General features: G+C 31.8%; 4 protein-coding genes across 5 annotated transcripts; 2 read left to right on the top strand and 2 right to left on the bottom strand.

Moving 5' to 3' along the window:
* Positions 1–732: 732 nt before the first annotated feature.
* On the top strand, positions 733–2,276 carry Snf (U1 small nuclear ribonucleoprotein A snf). The gene is made up of 3 exons (XM_083057823.1): positions 733–845; positions 1,028–1,300; positions 1,501–2,276. Exons 2-3 carry the CDS (start codon positions 1,064–1,066, stop codon positions 1,957–1,959), a joined length of 696 nt encoding a protein of 231 aa, XP_082913949.1. The 5' UTR covers positions 733–845; positions 1,028–1,063; the 3' UTR covers positions 1,960–2,276.
* A 540-nt stretch (positions 2,277–2,816) lies between these two features.
* Positions 2,817–18,077, bottom strand: LOC145932986 (uncharacterized). 2 transcript variants are annotated; one of them, XM_083032239.1, is made up of 4 exons: positions 17,874–18,077; positions 6,572–7,055; positions 4,665–4,907; positions 2,819–4,175 (listed from the first exon to the last, which is right to left on the bottom strand). In XM_083032239.1, exons 2-4 carry the CDS (start codon positions 6,630–6,632, stop codon positions 3,940–3,942), a joined length of 540 nt encoding a protein of 179 aa, XP_082888365.1. In that variant the 5' UTR covers positions 6,633–7,055; positions 17,874–18,077; the 3' UTR covers positions 2,819–3,939. The 2 variants fall into 2 exon arrangements, with proteins under 2 accessions (XP_082888366.1, XP_082888365.1); XM_083032240.1 differs by lacking the exon at positions 6,572–7,055 and having other exon boundaries at positions 2,817–4,175.
* LOC145932990 (uncharacterized) lies at positions 7,064–10,143 on the bottom strand. The gene is made up of 3 exons (XM_083032243.1): positions 9,897–10,143; positions 9,310–9,444; positions 7,064–8,799 (listed from the first exon to the last, which is right to left on the bottom strand). The coding sequence occupies exons 1-3, from the start codon at positions 9,952–9,954 to the stop codon at positions 8,564–8,566; spliced, it is 429 nt and encodes a 142-aa protein (XP_082888369.1). The 5' UTR covers positions 9,955–10,143; the 3' UTR covers positions 7,064–8,563.
* On the top strand, positions 13,524–17,144 carry LOC145932989 (UPAR/Ly6 domain-containing protein crok). Its single transcript, XM_083032242.1, has 3 exons — positions 13,524–13,972; positions 15,576–15,743; positions 16,031–17,144. Exons 1-3 carry the CDS (start codon positions 13,900–13,902, stop codon positions 16,246–16,248), a joined length of 459 nt encoding a protein of 152 aa, XP_082888368.1. The 5' UTR covers positions 13,524–13,899; the 3' UTR covers positions 16,249–17,144.
* Positions 18,078–18,469: the final 392 nt, after the last annotated feature.

The following is an 18,469-nucleotide window of genomic DNA, read 5'->3' as shown; positions in this document are numbered from 1 at the left end:
AGCTGCGACGCGCGTGCTAAATATGTATATATGTATAGGTGACTGTCAAAGTCGTATAAGTATGCGCGAGCTCTATTCTTTCTCTCTCGTATGTGTGCTGCGAGCTCGTCAGCCACATGATGGCTTTCCATGGGCTCTTGAGATATGGTGGCGATGCGATATGTCGATATCTGTATCGTATCGTATCGTATCGAATCGAATCGAACTTTAATATATGCTCGAATGATTATTTCTTCTTCTAGATCGATGGCAATGAAATGAAAAGAATGAAATAACTCCGAAAATGTCCAAAAACAACAGAAATTTTGTCTTGATTGATGAATCAAATGATTCGAAAATGTTGTAGCAATTCAAATGGAATGCACTCAAAATTTTATAATAGAGAAGATAGGATAATGAATTTGATTGGCTAACGCCATGTTCTTTCTGACGTATCGAATAAAGGTGCCTTTTCATGCTGACGCTCGACGCTCATTTTAGCGTCAAAAGACGTCACGTGACCAAAAATAAAGATATCAATTCGTCAATTTTGGTCACGGACGTCTTTTGCCGCTAAAAATGAGCGTCGAACGTCAGCATGAAAAGGCACCTTAAAGCGGATTGGTGGATGCTATAATAGCGTGTCTAGATATTTGTAACCATAGTCTGCATAGTCATGATACACTAAAGAAATTCTCTAGTCATTAGCCAATCAGGTACGTTCGATCGAAATTTTTATCAAGCTTCGTGTTCATCTATTTACCATATCTATGTTTAAAACAAACACATAACCTTAAACGTAACCTTGCGTTTATATCAATTTATTCAAATCTGTCATCAAGAAATTGAAACATATATTTTAATACGTAAGTTTATTCAGATTATATATGTATTTATAAATGTATATGTGTATATATATTCATATATGTATATATTCATATATGTTTATTTCATTATAACTATTAGCACATACTAAAATATACACATAGTTTTTGTCAAATATATTCAAACTTGTTTTTATTTACTTTACGCATTTTTTTGTTCACAGGAAGGACATATATAACGTCTACAATTACTAAGAAAAATGGATATTCGTCCAAACAATACCATTTATATCAATAATTTAAATGAAAAAATCAAAAAGGAAGAATTGAAAAAGTCATTATATGCCATCTTTTCTCAATTTGGCTCAATTTTGGATATCGTAGCTTTGAAGACAATTAAAATGCGTGGACAGGCTTTTGTTATCTTCAAGGAAATAGCAAGTGCGACAAATGCTTTGAGATCTATGCAAGGATTTCCATTTTATGACAAACCAATGGTAAATATCAGAACTGTTTTTACGTTCAGTGTTTTATTTTATCTTATATTATTTTTATACTTGCACTATACATATACACTATCATTTATTTATATATACTAGGAATCAGTCAAATATTCAAAGTCACACAAATATTTGTATTAAATGTGTACGTGAAGATATAAAAATAATTCTTTTCTTTGTACTTTTTGATTTTGTAGAGGATACAATATGCTAAAACTGACAGCGATGTAATAGCCAAAATAAAAGGTACCTTCGCAGAACGTCCAAAGAAACCAAAACGAGTTGTTCCAGCGGCAGATGAAGAAGCCAAACGTGCCAAAAAGCGTGCGAAAGAGCAGGCAAAGCATTCGCAGCAAGTTGGATATCATGCTAGTGTACCTCAGCATCCAGGACTCATCAATACGGCCGTACCTGAACAACCACCAAATCAAATATTATTCTTAACAAATCTACCAGATGAGACAAGTGAAATGATGTTATCAATGTTGTTCAATCAATTTCCCGGCTTTAAAGAAGTGCGATTGGTACCTAATCGACATGATATTGCTTTTGTCGAATTTGAAAATGAAGTTCAATCTGGAGCAGCAAAAGATGCTCTTCAAGGCTTTAAGATCACACCTTCGCATGCAATGAAAATATCATTTGCAAAAAAATAAATACTGTCTTTTTCTATTGTTCATGTGTGATAGAATATTATGATATAAAAGTAAAATTAAGTAAAATATATCAACTGAAATTTGTATTTGTACAAAGTGAATGCAGGTATTAATACAGCCTTTGATCATTCACGTACAATGGAAAGTATTTTGCTTAATAATATATTATTTTACAATCGATTTTTCATAAACATGTATATACTGTGGGACAAGTTCTGCTATAATAAAGACTTTTCAATTATCAAAATATATGAAAGAAATATAAATTTTTTTAAATGTATATATGATAATGATTTATTGGGATATTTTTTCATTAAACATCTGTATTCCATTTCTATTAAAATATATGTAGAAAAACAAATTAATAAAGCAAAATACGGAATAATTCTTTCTTTTTTCTTTATTCCTATTTAATGTATTGTATTTTTAAAGTTAAAATTACCTGAAGAAATATAAGTTTAATTTTTCGAAAGCTGATAAATTTCAACGAAATGGATTTTAATTCAAGTAATATATAACTTATTTATAACATACATATATACGTTTATTAAAGTGCGCATAATAAAATCGTGATTAGTGGTCTCGTAAGAATAATTTATCTCCTAACAATCCAATATTTTTAATTCAACTCTTTCGTATTTTTCATACTAATTTAAATAAAGACACAAAAATTTCCGAAATATTACTACTTGTTATTTTAAATTATAGATTTAGTTTTATAAACATTTCTATAAAATTCCTAAACAAAAATAATAGTACGAAATAATACAGAAATGATCTATAATTGTTTTATTTATTATTTTATAATATATATCGAGATAAATATCATATACACACTGCATACATTGCATGGTATGAAAAAGAGATCGAAATTATATATTATATAAATATATATAATAGTTACAAGCGAATTGCGCCATATAATCTTAATCTTAAATCTTAAATCTTGAGGAAAAGAAATATCTTTCAAAAAATGAAGTAATATTTAGGGTATTGTGATTTGTATTTCAATATTCTATATATTTTATTGCTTTTTTTTATATTTACGTAATTTCCATGTGTGCAATATAATCCTTTATTTTGTCCCCTATAAAAACTTAGATTTGTCGCTTTTCTGAAGATAACAATAGTGAATCGGAACTGGCACGTTGGTCAAGAGTGTTGAAAATATATTTTTTTCATAAAAATACATATGTATATAATGTTAATCGCACACATTTCCTTTTTGTCCTTTCTCTCTCTTTCTCCTTCTACAAGTATGCAATACAACAATACTCTATAACTGGAAGCAAAAATGAAAATGAAAAAGTATATGTACGTACAAATATAGAGCGTTTGCTTTCTCTTTCGAGTGAAAAGACAACATTGGCTATTTCCGTTCAAAGATATTGATATATAATATATAGAAAATTAGAAAAATGTTGATAAACGACAATTCGTCGTCCAATATCCATTAGGGAAGAACTTTAGGAGTTTACGTAAATTATGCTAGAGAAAATGTGCGATTTTTCTTTTTCTTTTTTTTTTGGAAGGCGCGGGGACATATAGCTTACATCTTACATATTTAAAATGTATATGTATATATATAAGCGAACTTTGACCGCGAGTATACACAAAATACAAATATACATATACTTAAATAAGTGTACTTTCGTTCGCGATTTTTGCGACGAATTCATATTTTTGCGTTGTAATCACCCCTGCAACGCCTGCATATATAGTTCAACATAGCGCATTATTAAGTATACACAAGTATAATGATAAATAATACATATATATATGTATATACATATATTCGTCTCCATTATTAGTACATATATAGATATATACTAATTATGTGGAAGACTATTATTGTTTGAGTTATACAATTATACATAATGAGTGTGTATACGTATATGATTATCGCCAAATGATTATCTATTATATCGCATTTTTTTTTAAAAGGAAATGCGCGAGAGAAATGATGAACGCAAACGGTGATTACGCCCAATGATAAAAAGCAACGTGAATAAGAGCGCCGAGGAACGACAGAAGGGTGTAAAATATTTCGGGAGACAAAACTGTCGCACCATTACAGGCGTCTTTGAGACAGAGCGAGCATTCCTCCACCTTGCCCAGTCGGTTGTTCTGCATTTTTGCTTCCATCGTCTTACAAGGATCAATGGCCTCCGTTTTAGCCGTTTGGCATGTTCTTATGGTCACTTCATGATTCCCGACTGTAAAAAAATTAATAAATTCAGGTAGAAAATGAGCTAATATAATATAAGAGCCAGGCGTAGAAATTAGGCGTAACAAGCTTATTTTAAAATTTTCTTTTCAAACAATTTTTAATTTGAACATTTCGATCTTTCTTTTGAACCATCTTCAGCAGATCGATTAATAAAAAAAATATTTCCGTCTTTGATAAAATCCTAAAAACGATCGAAGACGAAACATGAATTTTTTTGTTAATCGGTCTGTTGAAGATGGTCCAAAGAGGAAGAACTAAAACATTCAAATTACATTTAAAAAAATTTTAAACAAGTTTGTTGCGCCTAATTTGGCTCTAAATTAACTCATTTCCTACCTGAACTTGTATTTATATATCAGAGCCTTTTCGTTTTATTATAAAAAAAAGATTCAGTGCTTAACGTTAATTATCCAAAAGACATTTATCCTCCATGTCATTGCAGACTTTTGCAGTAGATGTATATATATATACTTACCGTAAAGGAGCATTTTGGCGCAAGCCATGGGAGTGGTGGCCTGATAATGATGGTGTAGCGATGAATCGTCAACCTCGAAAAGATCTTCGACCGTGCGAAGGATGTTATGCTGCGCGATTCTTCTCTGCCATTCTACTAGCTTGGGAATGGTGCATTCCACCAGCTCCAATGAGTTCGTCGTTGGTAAAGAGGAATTGCAATCCTTGTTCCCCAGCGAGGTGCACATGTAGCATTTTAGCACGTCTGCCAAGATATGAAAAATATAAATATATAATAATAATACGAGCGCGCGAGTCAAACATGATTGCGCACGTTTTATTAATAAATTATTGCCCATATCTTTTTGCGCTACGAGAAAGAATAAGAAGGTTTATTCTATTCAAAAGAAAAAAAGATTAAGAATGTAGAAGGCTCTTAATGTGAAACAAAAATATAAATTTCAACGGATTAGCAAGAGTCAGATATATGAATAATATAAAATGTGTCAGTTTTCAAGGAAAATTAATTTTTTTCATTGTAACTAATTAGTTGTGCACAGGACATGAATTACTTTTAGTGCGACAAGTAATTAAATAAATTTCAGTTGGAGATTTTATTTTAATCCCCCTAAGAGAGACCCCTCTCTCTCCCAAAGAAATGAAAATGGGAAAAAAACTTTCTCCCTCGCACATATAAGCCTATACCTATACATGCGACTCCCTATATATTTTATCCGAAACATATATATAATTTTTTTATTATTCGCTCTTGAAAAGAAAGTTTGACTTTTGTTTGAAAAAATTTCATTAATAATTTCGGGGAAAAAAATCGAACGAGAAGATTAGGGTGAAGCGTAGATGCATATCTGTACATATATAATATATATATGTATATGTGCATATATGTGCGTGTGTGTATATGTATAAACTGACTCCTACGCGTCAATGTCGACCGATGTCGTGTTGGGGTTGTTATTATTTAGGTCGCAAAGTGGCGAAATGGCGCCAAGCGTCGCGACGCTTTATCCCTTAACTATACCTATATAGCAGGGCAGTGTATATAGCTTTCTCCCTCGCGCGCGTGCACCCTTTCTCCCTTTCTCTCTTGCTCTTGTGATTTTTCACGAGAACAAAGAAAATCAGATAGACAAAGAAACTACAGACAAATAAATAAACATATAAAGTATGTAATTTTAATGCATTGACATGTAATAATAAAAAAAGATATAATTTTGATCGAATTGGTATAGAATTAATGTTTCTTTTGTGTTTCTTTCTTTTGCGCTGTAGATGAAGATCTTGTTAATATACCTCAAATTCTTTCAAGCTACTGATTATTATATGAAACAACATCGACCATGATTAACTTTAATTAATTTTTATTTTAATCGGTTAGCATCTTATATAAAATTCATAGATATACCATCATAAATGATGTTAAACTTGTCAAACAAATTTCAGACAACAATATCTCGATATAATAAATTAATAGTCGCATTATTTAAAATATTTCATTTTATATATAACTATATTATTTATTACGAATTACGATAATATTTGTTTTTAGAATCTCCTTTTTCATATACTTATAATTCTTTTTAAAGTTTTGAATTCTGTTTTATAATAAACGTTTTTATTGTGTAGAAAGAAATTTCCTATAGATTATGGTTATAATATTATTTTTAATGTCGTTTGTTGTACGAAAAAAATAAAATAAAATAAAATAAAATAAAAATTCTCTAAACAGACACAAGCTAAATAAAAAATAAAAAATTCTCATTTAATAAATCAACGCAAGAGTTACGTTCACTTGAAAGAAAATTTGATTCTTGGATATTTTCGGCAGCATATTATTAGAGATAAATTAATACAAATACTAGATATATAGATAAAAAATATTATTATTGATAAAAAAAAAAGAAATGTCACCTGCGTGAACCGCTGCAACGAACGCTGAAGCGACGAGCAGTATCATGATCCTTCGGTGCATCTCTCGTTTCGTGGTGACTTGCTTTCACGATGATAACAGAACGATGTAAACTGCGCGTTTATAAAAGGGGGGGTAGATTTCACCCTCGTCAAGAGAGAAGAAGCTTGTAGTCGTGTAGACAGACTGATCGCGAGTACGACCCCGCGAGCTTTCCGTTCTCCACGCTGCGTTTTACTCTCGCCTCCCCCTATCTTCTCCTACCCCCGGATTTCCTCGACATTTTAGCCTCCGCCGCATCGTTCGCCAAGCTTTCCCCCTAACGCGCCCCAACGCGTACGTTTTGCCCGCTCTTTCTCGTTGTCCTGGAGATCCCTCTCCCTTTGCGGGGCGTGGAATTACGTTTTCTTCTACGCAGTATATTATACACGCGCGTTCAATGATATTTGTCTCATTGCCATGATGTTCTCTCTTATGGTTCTCATCCTTTCGAGATTTCCGAGAAAGATCAAAGTTTACATTGCTAATAACATTATTTTTGCCTTTTTCCAATTATGTTTTAGATTCCAATTTCATCTTATTAATCGCGCGTAAAATAAATCGCGCCCTCCTTTCAGAATCCCCTTTCAGAACATAAATGGGGATGGTTTTTCAATAGGGACGTAGAGTCGAGACAAAAATATTTCTCGATGATATATATATTATTCATTTTTACGAAACAATATTATTCCAGACGAAAGTTTTGAAAAATCCAAACTCTTGGCGATCATATGAATCGTTCGCTCGAAAAACGACTCGAGTCGACTTAAATTTTTGCACAAGAAATTGAATTAAAGATTTAATCGTGTGATTCGAGTTATTAAACATTATGCTATTCAGCTTTTATATTTTTTAATATACACGTTCATATTTTGCTGAGTAGCAAAAAGTTTAATAACTTGAATAAAAACTTAAGTCGACTTAAGTCGTTTTTCGAGCGAACTACTCGTATATCGAATCAAAATGAATTTGAATATCGCTTCGGCGGATCCGCGGAAGTCTCGTTAATCGCAATCGATGCGCATTCGCAATGGGGCATACGAAATAAGACGAGGGTTATTATATAGAAGGGTGGAACGGACCGGAGGGAGAGATGCTCGCCGTTGTGGCGCCTGTCACCCCATCCTAGTCGCCGTCGGCGTCGTCGCGTCGACGCCGCTCGACGCCGCCTGTCTACGCCTGCAGTTTTCAGCTGCCGCGAAGAGAATCGCATGCAGAGGGAAGGGCCTATATACATGTATATATATATTTTCCGCGCTATATTTTTTTCTCTTTCTTCTGGCGCACAAACTGACTCTTGCTTTCAATTATTGTCCCTTACTCCGACGACCTTGTCTCGCTCGATGTCATATATCTCTTGTCATTTTGCCATCTTTGTCTCTCTCTGTCTCTATCTCTCTCTTAGTCGTTATGTAATCTATCTCGTTGCGTCTATATATCGTGATTGACGAGACGGAAGCTACTGCGTCGTGTGCTCGTATATATCACGGGTACTTATATTGTTACTTCCTGAAACAATGCTGTATGATCGGTCGGATTGTGATGATTGTGGACACTCTTTTCCATGATAAAACAGCGTATTGATTATTTTTATTGTTAATTCGAGTAACTACGATAAAACATAGAGTATAAAAAATTTGTCATCTCTTTTTATTTTATTATTTATTTATCTTATTAATAATTTTATGATAAATCTTCAACGATTACTATGAACGCGTATTATACTGTATTTCGCGCGCGAGCGAATATACATATATTATTATAATATTTCGTAATATTTAATATATTATATTCTTTTTTTACTAATTCTAATACTAATACGAGGGATAATTACAATGTGATTGCATACGTAAACTAATGGGGCGCGGCTACAAGATATGCAAGGAAGAGCGCAATATAACTTATCAGGATTCATCTCGATGAGAGAGGACGTATTTTTTTGCAACATTTTATAATTAATTTGGATCATCGTGCCTAATAAAGTAATCAACAATCACGAGGAGCGTACATAGAAAGTAGATCGCGAGACTGGGTGAGCTTCGTTGGGATCGATTGCAACCGTAACCCACGCATTCGCAGACAAGCTGATAACTATCCCGACTATAGCGTCCTCGATAACATTCCCTTTTGCTATTTCGCGATTTCGCGCATTCGCGCATCGTCAGGTCATTAGGGGTGTCCATAAAGTAGTCTGAAATTTTTTCAAGATATCACCATCATTATTATAATTATTAAAATCTCCTTTATTTAATTTGAACGTTTGGTTCTTCTTTGGACCATCTTCAGCAGAGATCGATTAATAAAAAAATTAACTTGACGAAGATGAAGAACAAGGATGAGCGAGAAACGTATACGTCATAATCTCAGCGATAAACCAAATAATGTGATAGACTGGGAATGTGGGTTAAGACACATGAATTTTTTTGTCAATTAATCTGCTGAAGATGATCCAAAGGGGGGAGAATCAAAATGTTTAAATTAAATAAAGAAGATTTTAAAACAAAAGTTTATTGCGCCTGGTTCTCATTAGCCCTTTTCCTATATTTCAATTTATATCTATATGTCAGCATTTTTTGGTTTTATTGTAGTGTTATTATTATATTCAGCGTAATGCCGTTCAAGGGTTTAACAATGTAGAACTCGACTCGTGCATGCATGCACAAGTCTATCGCGATTAAGTGATTGCAGTCTCTCTACTCACACACGTAAACGGCTTTACGGCAATACGGATGACCCGATGGACATAGCTTGAGATATTTAAAATGTACTTTGTTAACGGTGCAATCTTCATCCTCTTTACTGTTGCACTGATAACACTTGATCGCGGTGCATTCTTCTATTTTGGTATTATCGTCAGTCGTATTATTGTGGCCGTGGAGTAGCGGAAGCAATTAGTAAAAGCGGAAAGAAGTTATATTATTAAAAGATAGGTCGAGGGGGGTTTTTTTTTTTTTTTTTTTTTTTTCTTCGTAAAGGTTTCCGATAATATATAGTTACAATTATAGTCATATATATATATATATAGTACTATAGTTATAATTACCGATTATAATCGGTTAGTTTATTATTTAACTTTTTATGGAAATAAATATTGATTAGCGAATATTGCGTTATTATTTGAAATTATTTCTTCTTCAATGACTCTTAAAATTTATTTGATATCTGTTAAGAAAATTCGCGTTTTCGTTAACTATTAATTATTGACTTTAAAAGCAATAATTAAGAGACACAGGCGTTAACCATTAATTATGCACTTTAAAAGTCAATTATTTTTCTTGGTTAACTCACCTTTCTGAAAAATGCATAGAATTAATAATATTTGCAATACGCCTAATCTTGTTTGCATTGTAACTTATACTTCTTCATATAGACTATACAATATTGGAGGTATGTAATACAGGCTGTAAAGAAACAAAATTCGTATCTCACGATTGATGATTTACTGTGACACTTATAATTGCTTATAATTATTGTACTTATAAGCAATTATAATAAAAAAATTAATTAATTAAATTAATAAAAAAATACATTTGAATCGATTTTTTCTTCACACGTTAAAATTGTTTTACGCTAACCACATGCCTTTTTGTGTTTCTTATAAAGTAAACATTTTAGAATAATATTCTTTTCACATCTCAAATGTTTGAGACTCGAGCAAACGAGAATAAATTTTTATTTATGAAAGTTTTATTTATAAGCGTAATGAAATAAAATTTCTGTAGTAAAAGTATATAATTATAAGATAGTTACTCTCCGACTAGATGCATATTAATCAGTTTTATAGTTTAATAAAAAATGCATTACGTATAATCACTGCAAGATATTTCTTACCAAATAATTCATTTTGCAACAGTGAATTAATTGCAAGTAACTGTAAAACTTAAAAAATTAAATCCTGTCGGGTTAGATTTCACAAAACAACCGACACTTTATCAATTACAATTAACATTTCGATATGAAGTTGGCCATGTAATAAGTCGATCTGATCTCTTTAAAATCGATTTGAATCTTCGATGCATGTATAGAAATTCAGATGCTTTTATCACTTTTTTTATATTTTCTGTATTTAATTATTTTCTATATTTAATTATTCTTTATTTAATTATTTTCTTTTCTGAGAATAATGAGAGAAAATGCGAATTTTCTTATCGGATATCAAATAAGTTTTAAGAATTGTCGAAAAAAAATCATCTTATAATTTTAATATGTATATTACGTGTAATATGTATAAAAATTGATTATAAGCCGGCGTCACACGATGTACGTTTTTTTGTACGATTAGCTTGTATGCTAGCTTGTATCCTGTACGTTGCTTGGTTTGCTGCATAGAGCGTTGTATAAACACGTCACACGAAGTTGGTTTGCTGTATGGAGTGTTGTATGAAGACGTCGGACGAAAGAAAACGTCAAACGTCAATCATAGCTGGTTGATAAGGTTTTGATAATTAAATAAAATATTTTAAAAGAGATTGATATGGAGGAACAACAGCTCCTGTATATAGTAAATGAAATTTTGCGACGACGGAGATTGGCTGCATTCGTGCTATTACTTCATCGCGAAATAAATACAAGAAATCGTAGAAACTATTTGTTCTTTATTCCACATTTTTTTATTAAAATATTAATATTCTGTCAAACGATTTTGACATATCATGTCAACAGTGAAGATTGCATTGAATGAAACATTTCCGAAACGCTGATTGGTGCATGCAAGGAAACGAGCACGAAATAATGCACCGTAGCAAACATAGAAATCATACAAGCTAGACTTTCGCACTCAATGCATCGAAGTGTCTGGCATGCACAAGTGCAAGCACAGCAGCGTACAAACTAGCATACAGCTAATTATACAGAAAAACCTACATCGTGTAACGCCGGCATAATATTCATATAATTGTATCTATGTTTTCACTTTTAGATATCGATGCAAATAAAATTGTTAATTATTTATACATTTCGCTTCCTTGTCGTCGATGTTTAGATGAATTAACATCGAGTAACATAGCAAAGCAAAATATTGGCGGTACGAATTGTAAAATGTACGAATTGTAATGCTAAAAATATGTCAGGGACTGAGATGGCGAATCGCTAAAACGCTAAGTATGTTAATGCCGGTCATATGCAAGATCTATTTAATATTAATTTGCACATATATACTTGCGAATAGGTATAGTACGATCATATAACGAGTCAGCAACGTAATAAGTAATGTAAGTGGAGCTAAAGACAGTCGCGATTATACATTTTTGAGGAACTTGTCGCAGTCGTCGCCTGCTGACAAATTATTCTTTAGTTGTATCCAAATTATCTTGCTTGTATTTTTTTTTTTTTTTTTTTAAATATCCAAAGTTACAATCTTATCTTCGGAACAAGGATAGAAAAGTACATATCAAACATTCACATCCGGGATACGTAGGCAAAAGAAGTGCTCGTCTAATCGCTAGCTTTTCTCATTTGTTCCATTTAAAATAAGAAAAAAGAAGAGTCAGTTAAATGATATTTAAAATCGGAACAAATTTAATAAGTGTTTGAGATACAAGGATATTATCCATAAAATTGGAAATAGATCGGAAAAGATTGTCGAGGCAATGTCTTTATGAATTATATAAAAATCGATAATCAAAATTAGAAAATTTCACAAGAGTTGAACGAGTGAGAAAAATAAGTTGAAAAAGTTACGAGCAAATATCTGATCATTTGGTGCGCCCAGGCTAATTAGAAAAGCAGGTGTAATGTCCAATTAACAGTTACGACTATCCAAAAAGTCGAGGACGAAGAGAATCGGGCAAAATATTTGTATTACTTTAACAGGAACTTTTGTGTGAACACGTGACGCGCAAATACGTGACAGTAGTGTGACAGTTTCGCGACGTTGAGCGTGTCACAGGAAGATGAACATTATCCACTCAACGTGCTCCAAACCACTTTACTCTCCATTTGAGCATAAAGCTGCTCGCATCATCCGCAGCCTTACTTAACCCTTATTTAACCCATATGTTTTGTGCCAATTCTTTATAGAACGTTTAACATTCTGTTGGCAGTTCGTCGAATATGTTTATTTTTCAACTAATAAAATTCTATTATTTGCGTCACTCTGTGACAATAAAACAATCATTAAAGTGATCAATTTCTCGTAACTTTTCTAGAACATTTTTCTTTTTTCTCTCTCTTTTTGCTTTTCTGTACAATTTTCCAATCATTTTCTTTGATGTATCATTGATTTTTTACATCTTCTCTAGAATGATTTCTATAGAGAACGCGGATAACTGGAAGAAATCGATCTTGCGTATCATGGCCTTGAGATATAAATGCGTTATGTAAACATTCATAAATTGACACTTTAAGACTCTAGCTCCATTAATATTGATGACACTCGATAAATATATACAAGATTATTATTCTTACTTAAATTTCATTCATCATTCATCATTTTAATCAATCTCGTGAAAAATATTTCGGTAACAAAATTTTCTAGCGATGTAATATATATGTTCCAAAAGATTTTCTATCTTTTCCCCGTAATATATACACATATATTACATATAATATATATTTTATTAGAATTCTCATTTCCTCAGATATCGAGCATTGATATTTTTTTTAAAAACAGCAATTTTTATTTTATTTATTCTATAATGAAATATTTTTATTATATTTTATTAATTTTATTATTATTGTATTATATTTGTACTAGTTCTTTATTTATAAACGAAAAAAATGAAATTTTCTTATATCGATTACAAAAACTACAGGTAGCAGTAGCAATTACGGATCCAGACGAAAGATAGGAAGATCGATCGATCTTGCTGGGGTTATTCGTAGATGAGTCGTATTCGCCATGGTTTCCTCCCACCGTCAACTACCACCTCGCTTTGCTCGGCCTCCCTTCCTCGTCGCTCGCAATCGCGTGTTCAACAGTTTTGTTCGCTAGTACTGTATACATCGATGCTAGAAGTTAGTGGGCTTGCGCCACGCTAGCGCCGTACATTAACAGTGTGCTTTCTCAGTTCTCCGAGTCTCAAATGATACCTTCAGGCCTTTTCAATTCTTGATTTTTTCTCTCTCTCTCTCTTTCTCTTCCTTCCCATTTCCGCTTCTCTTTCCCCCTTTTCCGTCTTTCCACCTGATTCAACTTTCCCTTATCTTTCATTTCTTCCATTTTTTTTTCTATATTTCGTTAACTTAATTTTTTCCGTCAACACGTTACGGATATCTCCGAACAATTAGTGAAGCTTCTGGACGAACGGCGTTTATTTCTTCAACCGTTTCAAGTGAAGGAAAGAAAAGAAAGATGAAGAAAGTCCTTCGAGCGAGATCTATCGTTATCACTCTATGCGGAATTCTTCTGCTTTTGTGCTACAGCGGTAAGTGTACGGAAATATGTTTGGGAGTATATAGTTTTCCAAGTCTTTCCAAGTCGGGATTCGGAGATGCATTGCGGATTGTTATTCGGAGTTATATGTAGAAAAAACGACGTGTGTATGTGTGCTATGTAACGTGCTATGTATGTATTGTGTGCATATTTTTGCAAGATGTACCATGACAATTTAAATAACAATTTTCTCTCAAACTATCCGTAATGAGCAAATTTAAGACCTTCCGATGCAAATAATTACAGTGACGTTATAAATGTAATGGTATAATAATAAAAAAAGCGCGACAAAATCGCATACGCGCGCGCGATTACGCTACCGAAATATATTTTAGAAACTCTGAGTTAAAGAGCAAATTTCAATTTTTATCCGAATTAGTATAACGCGAAAAAAAAATAATATTAATGGTATAAATTACAAACATAAATTATGTAGGTCGTAAAATTATTTTTGTACAAGATTTGTAAATCGATCGACATCTCGTTCACTTCGCGCGAGGATTGCGAACGATGTAACTTATTTTTCTGCGTCGTAAAAATTTATAAAAATAATGATTCGTCGTAGCTCTTCATGTCGAATGAGTTTGCGATTGAAAAAAATGTCAAAAAATCAAAATGCCCCGGATACACAAGTAGATACTGTCCGACTGCATGAATATATCTTTCCGGGACACGTAGCTGGCGTGGCTGCATTGATTTTTCTACGGGGTAGCATCACCGAAGGTTCGATGAACTATATCCGTGTACGCGATGACGTATGCAATGATCGATTAACGAAAAGTAGTGCGTCCTGTTTCCGCAATGTTTACTTTCGGGGTAAATCTGTTTGCGAATTCTTTTTAACTCTTTTCATATAAAATTGATAATTTTTTTTAAGTTACATGTGTGTGTGTGTGTGTGTGTGTGATGTATGAGAATCTAAAAGAAATGTAGCATTGTCTTTTTTTGCTAAGATATATATTAATTTTGTAAATTTTTCGCTAGATATTATAATTATCAGAATCGCTTTATGTATGAACGATTTTAGCCAAGATTTTACGAAATTAATATATATGCTCCTGATCTAGTTATCTCTTCTTTCCACTGTGACCTTTAAACCTTGTTATCGCATAATATTGAGTCTTTATGAAGAAACAACATTACAGACGAGCTTGGAGAAACAATCGATATCATTATTAGGTCATTTATTACAATTAAATCGGAAATCGAATAATAATTATATCAAAAACATAAAATTTAATAATAGTAATTTAATAGTAATAATAAATTCTATTAACATTAAATTTCATTCGCGTATGATGGAAATTTTTTTTAAAACTGTCTTATTTTCCATCGTTGTTGCAATTAAATAAAAAAGTCTCGTTTGAATCTGTAAAGCACGTTTTAAAAATAATTCATCCAATAATTACAAACTGTAATTAAATATAATCTTAGTAAATAAATAACAAAAGTATCTCGAGATTATATGAGACATTCCATTTTTAAACGAGTAACATAAAGCTGTATTCATGTATCATGTATGTAAGTGTTTGTCTGCGCGTTTTAATGAAAAAGTAAGAGAGATATAAAAATAAATCGACTGCAATATTTTACAGGTGTTGATGCTATGCAATGTTATCAGTGCAACAGTCGCAATAATAGCCAGTGCGCCGATCTTGTTCCTCCAGACTCCATGAAGATAGATTGTTCGGATCTCAGGGATGGTGCGAAATATACAATGTGCCGCAAAATTACACAAGTCATCGAATTTAGCGTCAACGGCCGTAAGTATTAAGACTGCATTAATAATACTGCTAAATTTTAATTTTCATTTTAATTTAATTTAAATTTAATTTTAAATAATATGCTTTTATCACGATATTTGTTCCTAAATTTAACATCAATAGATCTCTCTTGTAAAATAGCTATTATGAAATTCCATAAAATATATATGTATATGTATATTTAACAAACGTTTATAATTGACATAGAAATGTCTTCATTTTTTAAAATTGTTGTATAGAATCTAGACATATGGAATAAAACAAATTTGTTCTCTTTTTTTATACAGTACCACCTGATAGGCGAGTTATTCGAGGATGCGGATGGGATGAGTCAAATTACAAGGGCAAGTGTTATCAACGAAGTGGCTTTGGCGGTAGACAAGAGGTTTGCTCCTGTTTAACCGATTACTGTAATGCGGCAACACCCGGATCCGGAAATTTGCCTCAAAGTCTCATTTTTTCATGCGCTTTAATCAGCGTACTGCTAGCGTTTCTACGGAATTAGTTGTTATTAAAAGATATATATCAAAATTCTCCTCGTAGAATTTTATACGTGAGATCACGACGAGCGGAGGAAGTTAAGAATTAGAGGATAATAGGAAGATTTAATATATCAAGCGTGCTTTTGCCGACACGAATTCTCGTGTTATTCGAACAGCAGATAGTTAAAATGAAGTTGAAAATAACGCATATTAAAGTGCAAATAAAGGAGCAGGAAAATTTCACGCCATATAAGTAACAGAGTATACGGACACGCGAAAGATTTTTCAACTATCGAAGAAATAAAAAACACCTTCAGAGTTTATATACATATATATTCATATACATATATGTATGTATGTATATATGTATATATACGGAGTATTTTTCTGAGTTGTTCATGTAATCTTAGCTAATTGCGTAGTGTTTAACATATTGAAAATAAATTATGTACATTGATAATAATTGTCTAGATCATAATATATAAATAGATTATAGTTAAATCTATAAAATGGTAGAATTTATAGAAAGCGAGAAAATTATATTATATTTATATCGCCTCTGTGTCACGATAAATTTAAAATCTTTTAATTGTTGTTAAAATTATAATTTATATTTCGAAACTTCTCTCTCTCTCTCTCTCTCTCTCTCTCTCTCTCTCTCTCTCTCTCTCTCTCTCTTTCTCTCTAACGTGTTTACAGATCAAAAATTTACATATTTTTATTCTCAAAAAATATCTATATATAGTTTTAATGTTTAGAAATTTTATTTAAAAAATTTTAGCACATTTACATTGATAAAATGTTAAACAAAAATATAATTTAATGCTTTTATATATTTAATATTTGCATGTTTTAAAACATATAAACATAATAAGATATTGATTTTAAATATTGTAAACAAATAAACTGTTTAAGCAGATTTTCATGTATTGCAAATGTTTATAATTACATGATGATATATGCAATAATGACATAATTAAATAAGATACCCAGATGACCACAGTAATTATTATGATATCATATTGATGTAAAAATGATGTATTTTGACGTTAAATTACGTAATTTGTGACGTCAAAACGATATCATAATAATTACTGTGGCTATCTCTGGGTAATGAAGTATATTTTATTGATTATAAAGAGAAAAATAAACTCTTATTACGCCGGGTCTACAATGAGTCGCGTTAGTCGTAAGTCGTAAGAAAATTGACCAACTACAGTTATTTTTGAAATAATCAACTGTGGTTGGTCAATTTTCTTACGACTTACGACTAATGCGACTCATTGCGTAGACCCGGCATTAAAAGATAAAATTTCTCTCAAGACATTTTATAGAATTGAAAAAGAAAAGTATTTCAGTCTTTACACGTATATATTTATAATTACTTTGTATATATATTGAATATATATATATATATAATTGACCCGCATGTCCATTATATATATATGTATTATAATCAAATATAAATATATATATATATATACATAATTATTATATGGATTTTTTTCCCGCGGATATATATATTATTATATTCCTTTTATTCTTTTATATCGAGAATGTAATTAAATATATATAATGACAAAAGTATGCATACATTTAACATATTCATATTATTATTAGTAGAGAATATATAAAATATATATAGTACCTTGTATATATTTTTTGTCCTTCGATCATCGCGCTGTTTTGGATCGGCTATATTTATTATTTCTTAGTAGACTTGAGTGAACTCTGAAACTCTCCTTTTACATTGCTCTCTTTCAGATCCCAGATCTGAAGATGTTTTTCAAAAACTTCACAAAAACACGATGAAACACGTGCGACGTACGTTGCTCTCCATTATACACTTGCGCGAATAAATGATCACGTGACCACATGATCACGTGGTCACACGATCATCGACCACGTGACTGTATGGAAGGAAGACGAAGCACTCAATACGTTTTGCGCATGCGCCGCTAAAACAGAGTGGGAATTGTGAACGATTTTGAATCTTTCGATCGCTTGAAATTAAATTCGTCTTCATTTCTGCCGATTGTATAAACATAGATATCTTTAGATTAAACAGTTTTGTATAGATTATAGATAATTGCAAACAAGATGTTTTTTATTAATTTTTTTCACATTTCTTATTAAAGAAACAATATACATATGTATGATAGCAGTGATCTGATTGGCTGTAAATAACATGAGGAAGAGAGGATTTATTTATGTTTTGATGTGAGAGAGAGAGAGAGCGAGAGA

The sequence above is a fragment of the Prenolepis imparis genome, unplaced genomic scaffold (genome assembly GCF_030444845.1).
Source record: "Prenolepis imparis isolate NDT839.2.m4 unplaced genomic scaffold, iyPreImpa1.0 SCAF_2, whole genome shotgun sequence".
Taxonomy (NCBI): domain Eukaryota; kingdom Metazoa; phylum Arthropoda; class Insecta; order Hymenoptera; family Formicidae; genus Prenolepis; species Prenolepis imparis.
Note: the sequence above shows the minus strand (reverse complement) of the source record. Positions and strands in the feature narration are given on the sequence as shown.

Coding starts and splice junctions, on each gene's coding strand:
- LOC145932990 (XM_083032243.1), bottom strand. CDS start 9,954: ATGCAAACAAGATTAGGCGTATTGCAAATATTATTAATTCTATGCATT. Junction 9,445..9,896: donor TCTATGCATTTTTCAGAAAG/GTGAGTTAACCA, acceptor ATACCAAAATAG/AAGAATGCACCGCGATCAAG. Junction 8,800..9,309: donor CCGTAAAGCCGTTTACGTGT/GTGAGTAGAGAG, acceptor AAAAAATTTCAG/ACTACTTTATGGACACCCCT.
- Snf (XM_083057823.1), top strand. CDS start 1,064: ATGGATATTCGTCCAAACAATACCATTTATATCAATAATTTAAATGAA. Junction 1,301..1,500: donor CATTTTATGACAAACCAATG/GTAAATATCAGA, acceptor TTGATTTTGTAG/AGGATACAATATGCTAAAAC.
- LOC145932986 (XM_083032239.1), bottom strand. CDS start 6,632: ATGCACCGAAGGATCATGATACTGCTCGTCGCTTCAGCGTTCGTTGCA. Junction 4,908..6,571: donor CGTTGCAGCGGTTCACGCAG/GTGACATTTCTT, acceptor ATATCTTGGCAG/ACGTGCTAAAATGCTACATG. Junction 4,176..4,664: donor CGCCAAAATGCTCCTTTACG/GTAAGTATATAT, acceptor ATTTTTTTACAG/TCGGGAATCATGAAGTGACC.
- LOC145932989 (XM_083032242.1), top strand. CDS start 13,900: ATGAAGAAAGTCCTTCGAGCGAGATCTATCGTTATCACTCTATGCGGA. Junction 13,973..15,575: donor TCTGCTTTTGTGCTACAGCG/GTAAGTGTACGG, acceptor AATATTTTACAG/GTGTTGATGCTATGCAATGT. Junction 15,744..16,030: donor CGAATTTAGCGTCAACGGCC/GTAAGTATTAAG, acceptor TTTTTTATACAG/TACCACCTGATAGGCGAGTT.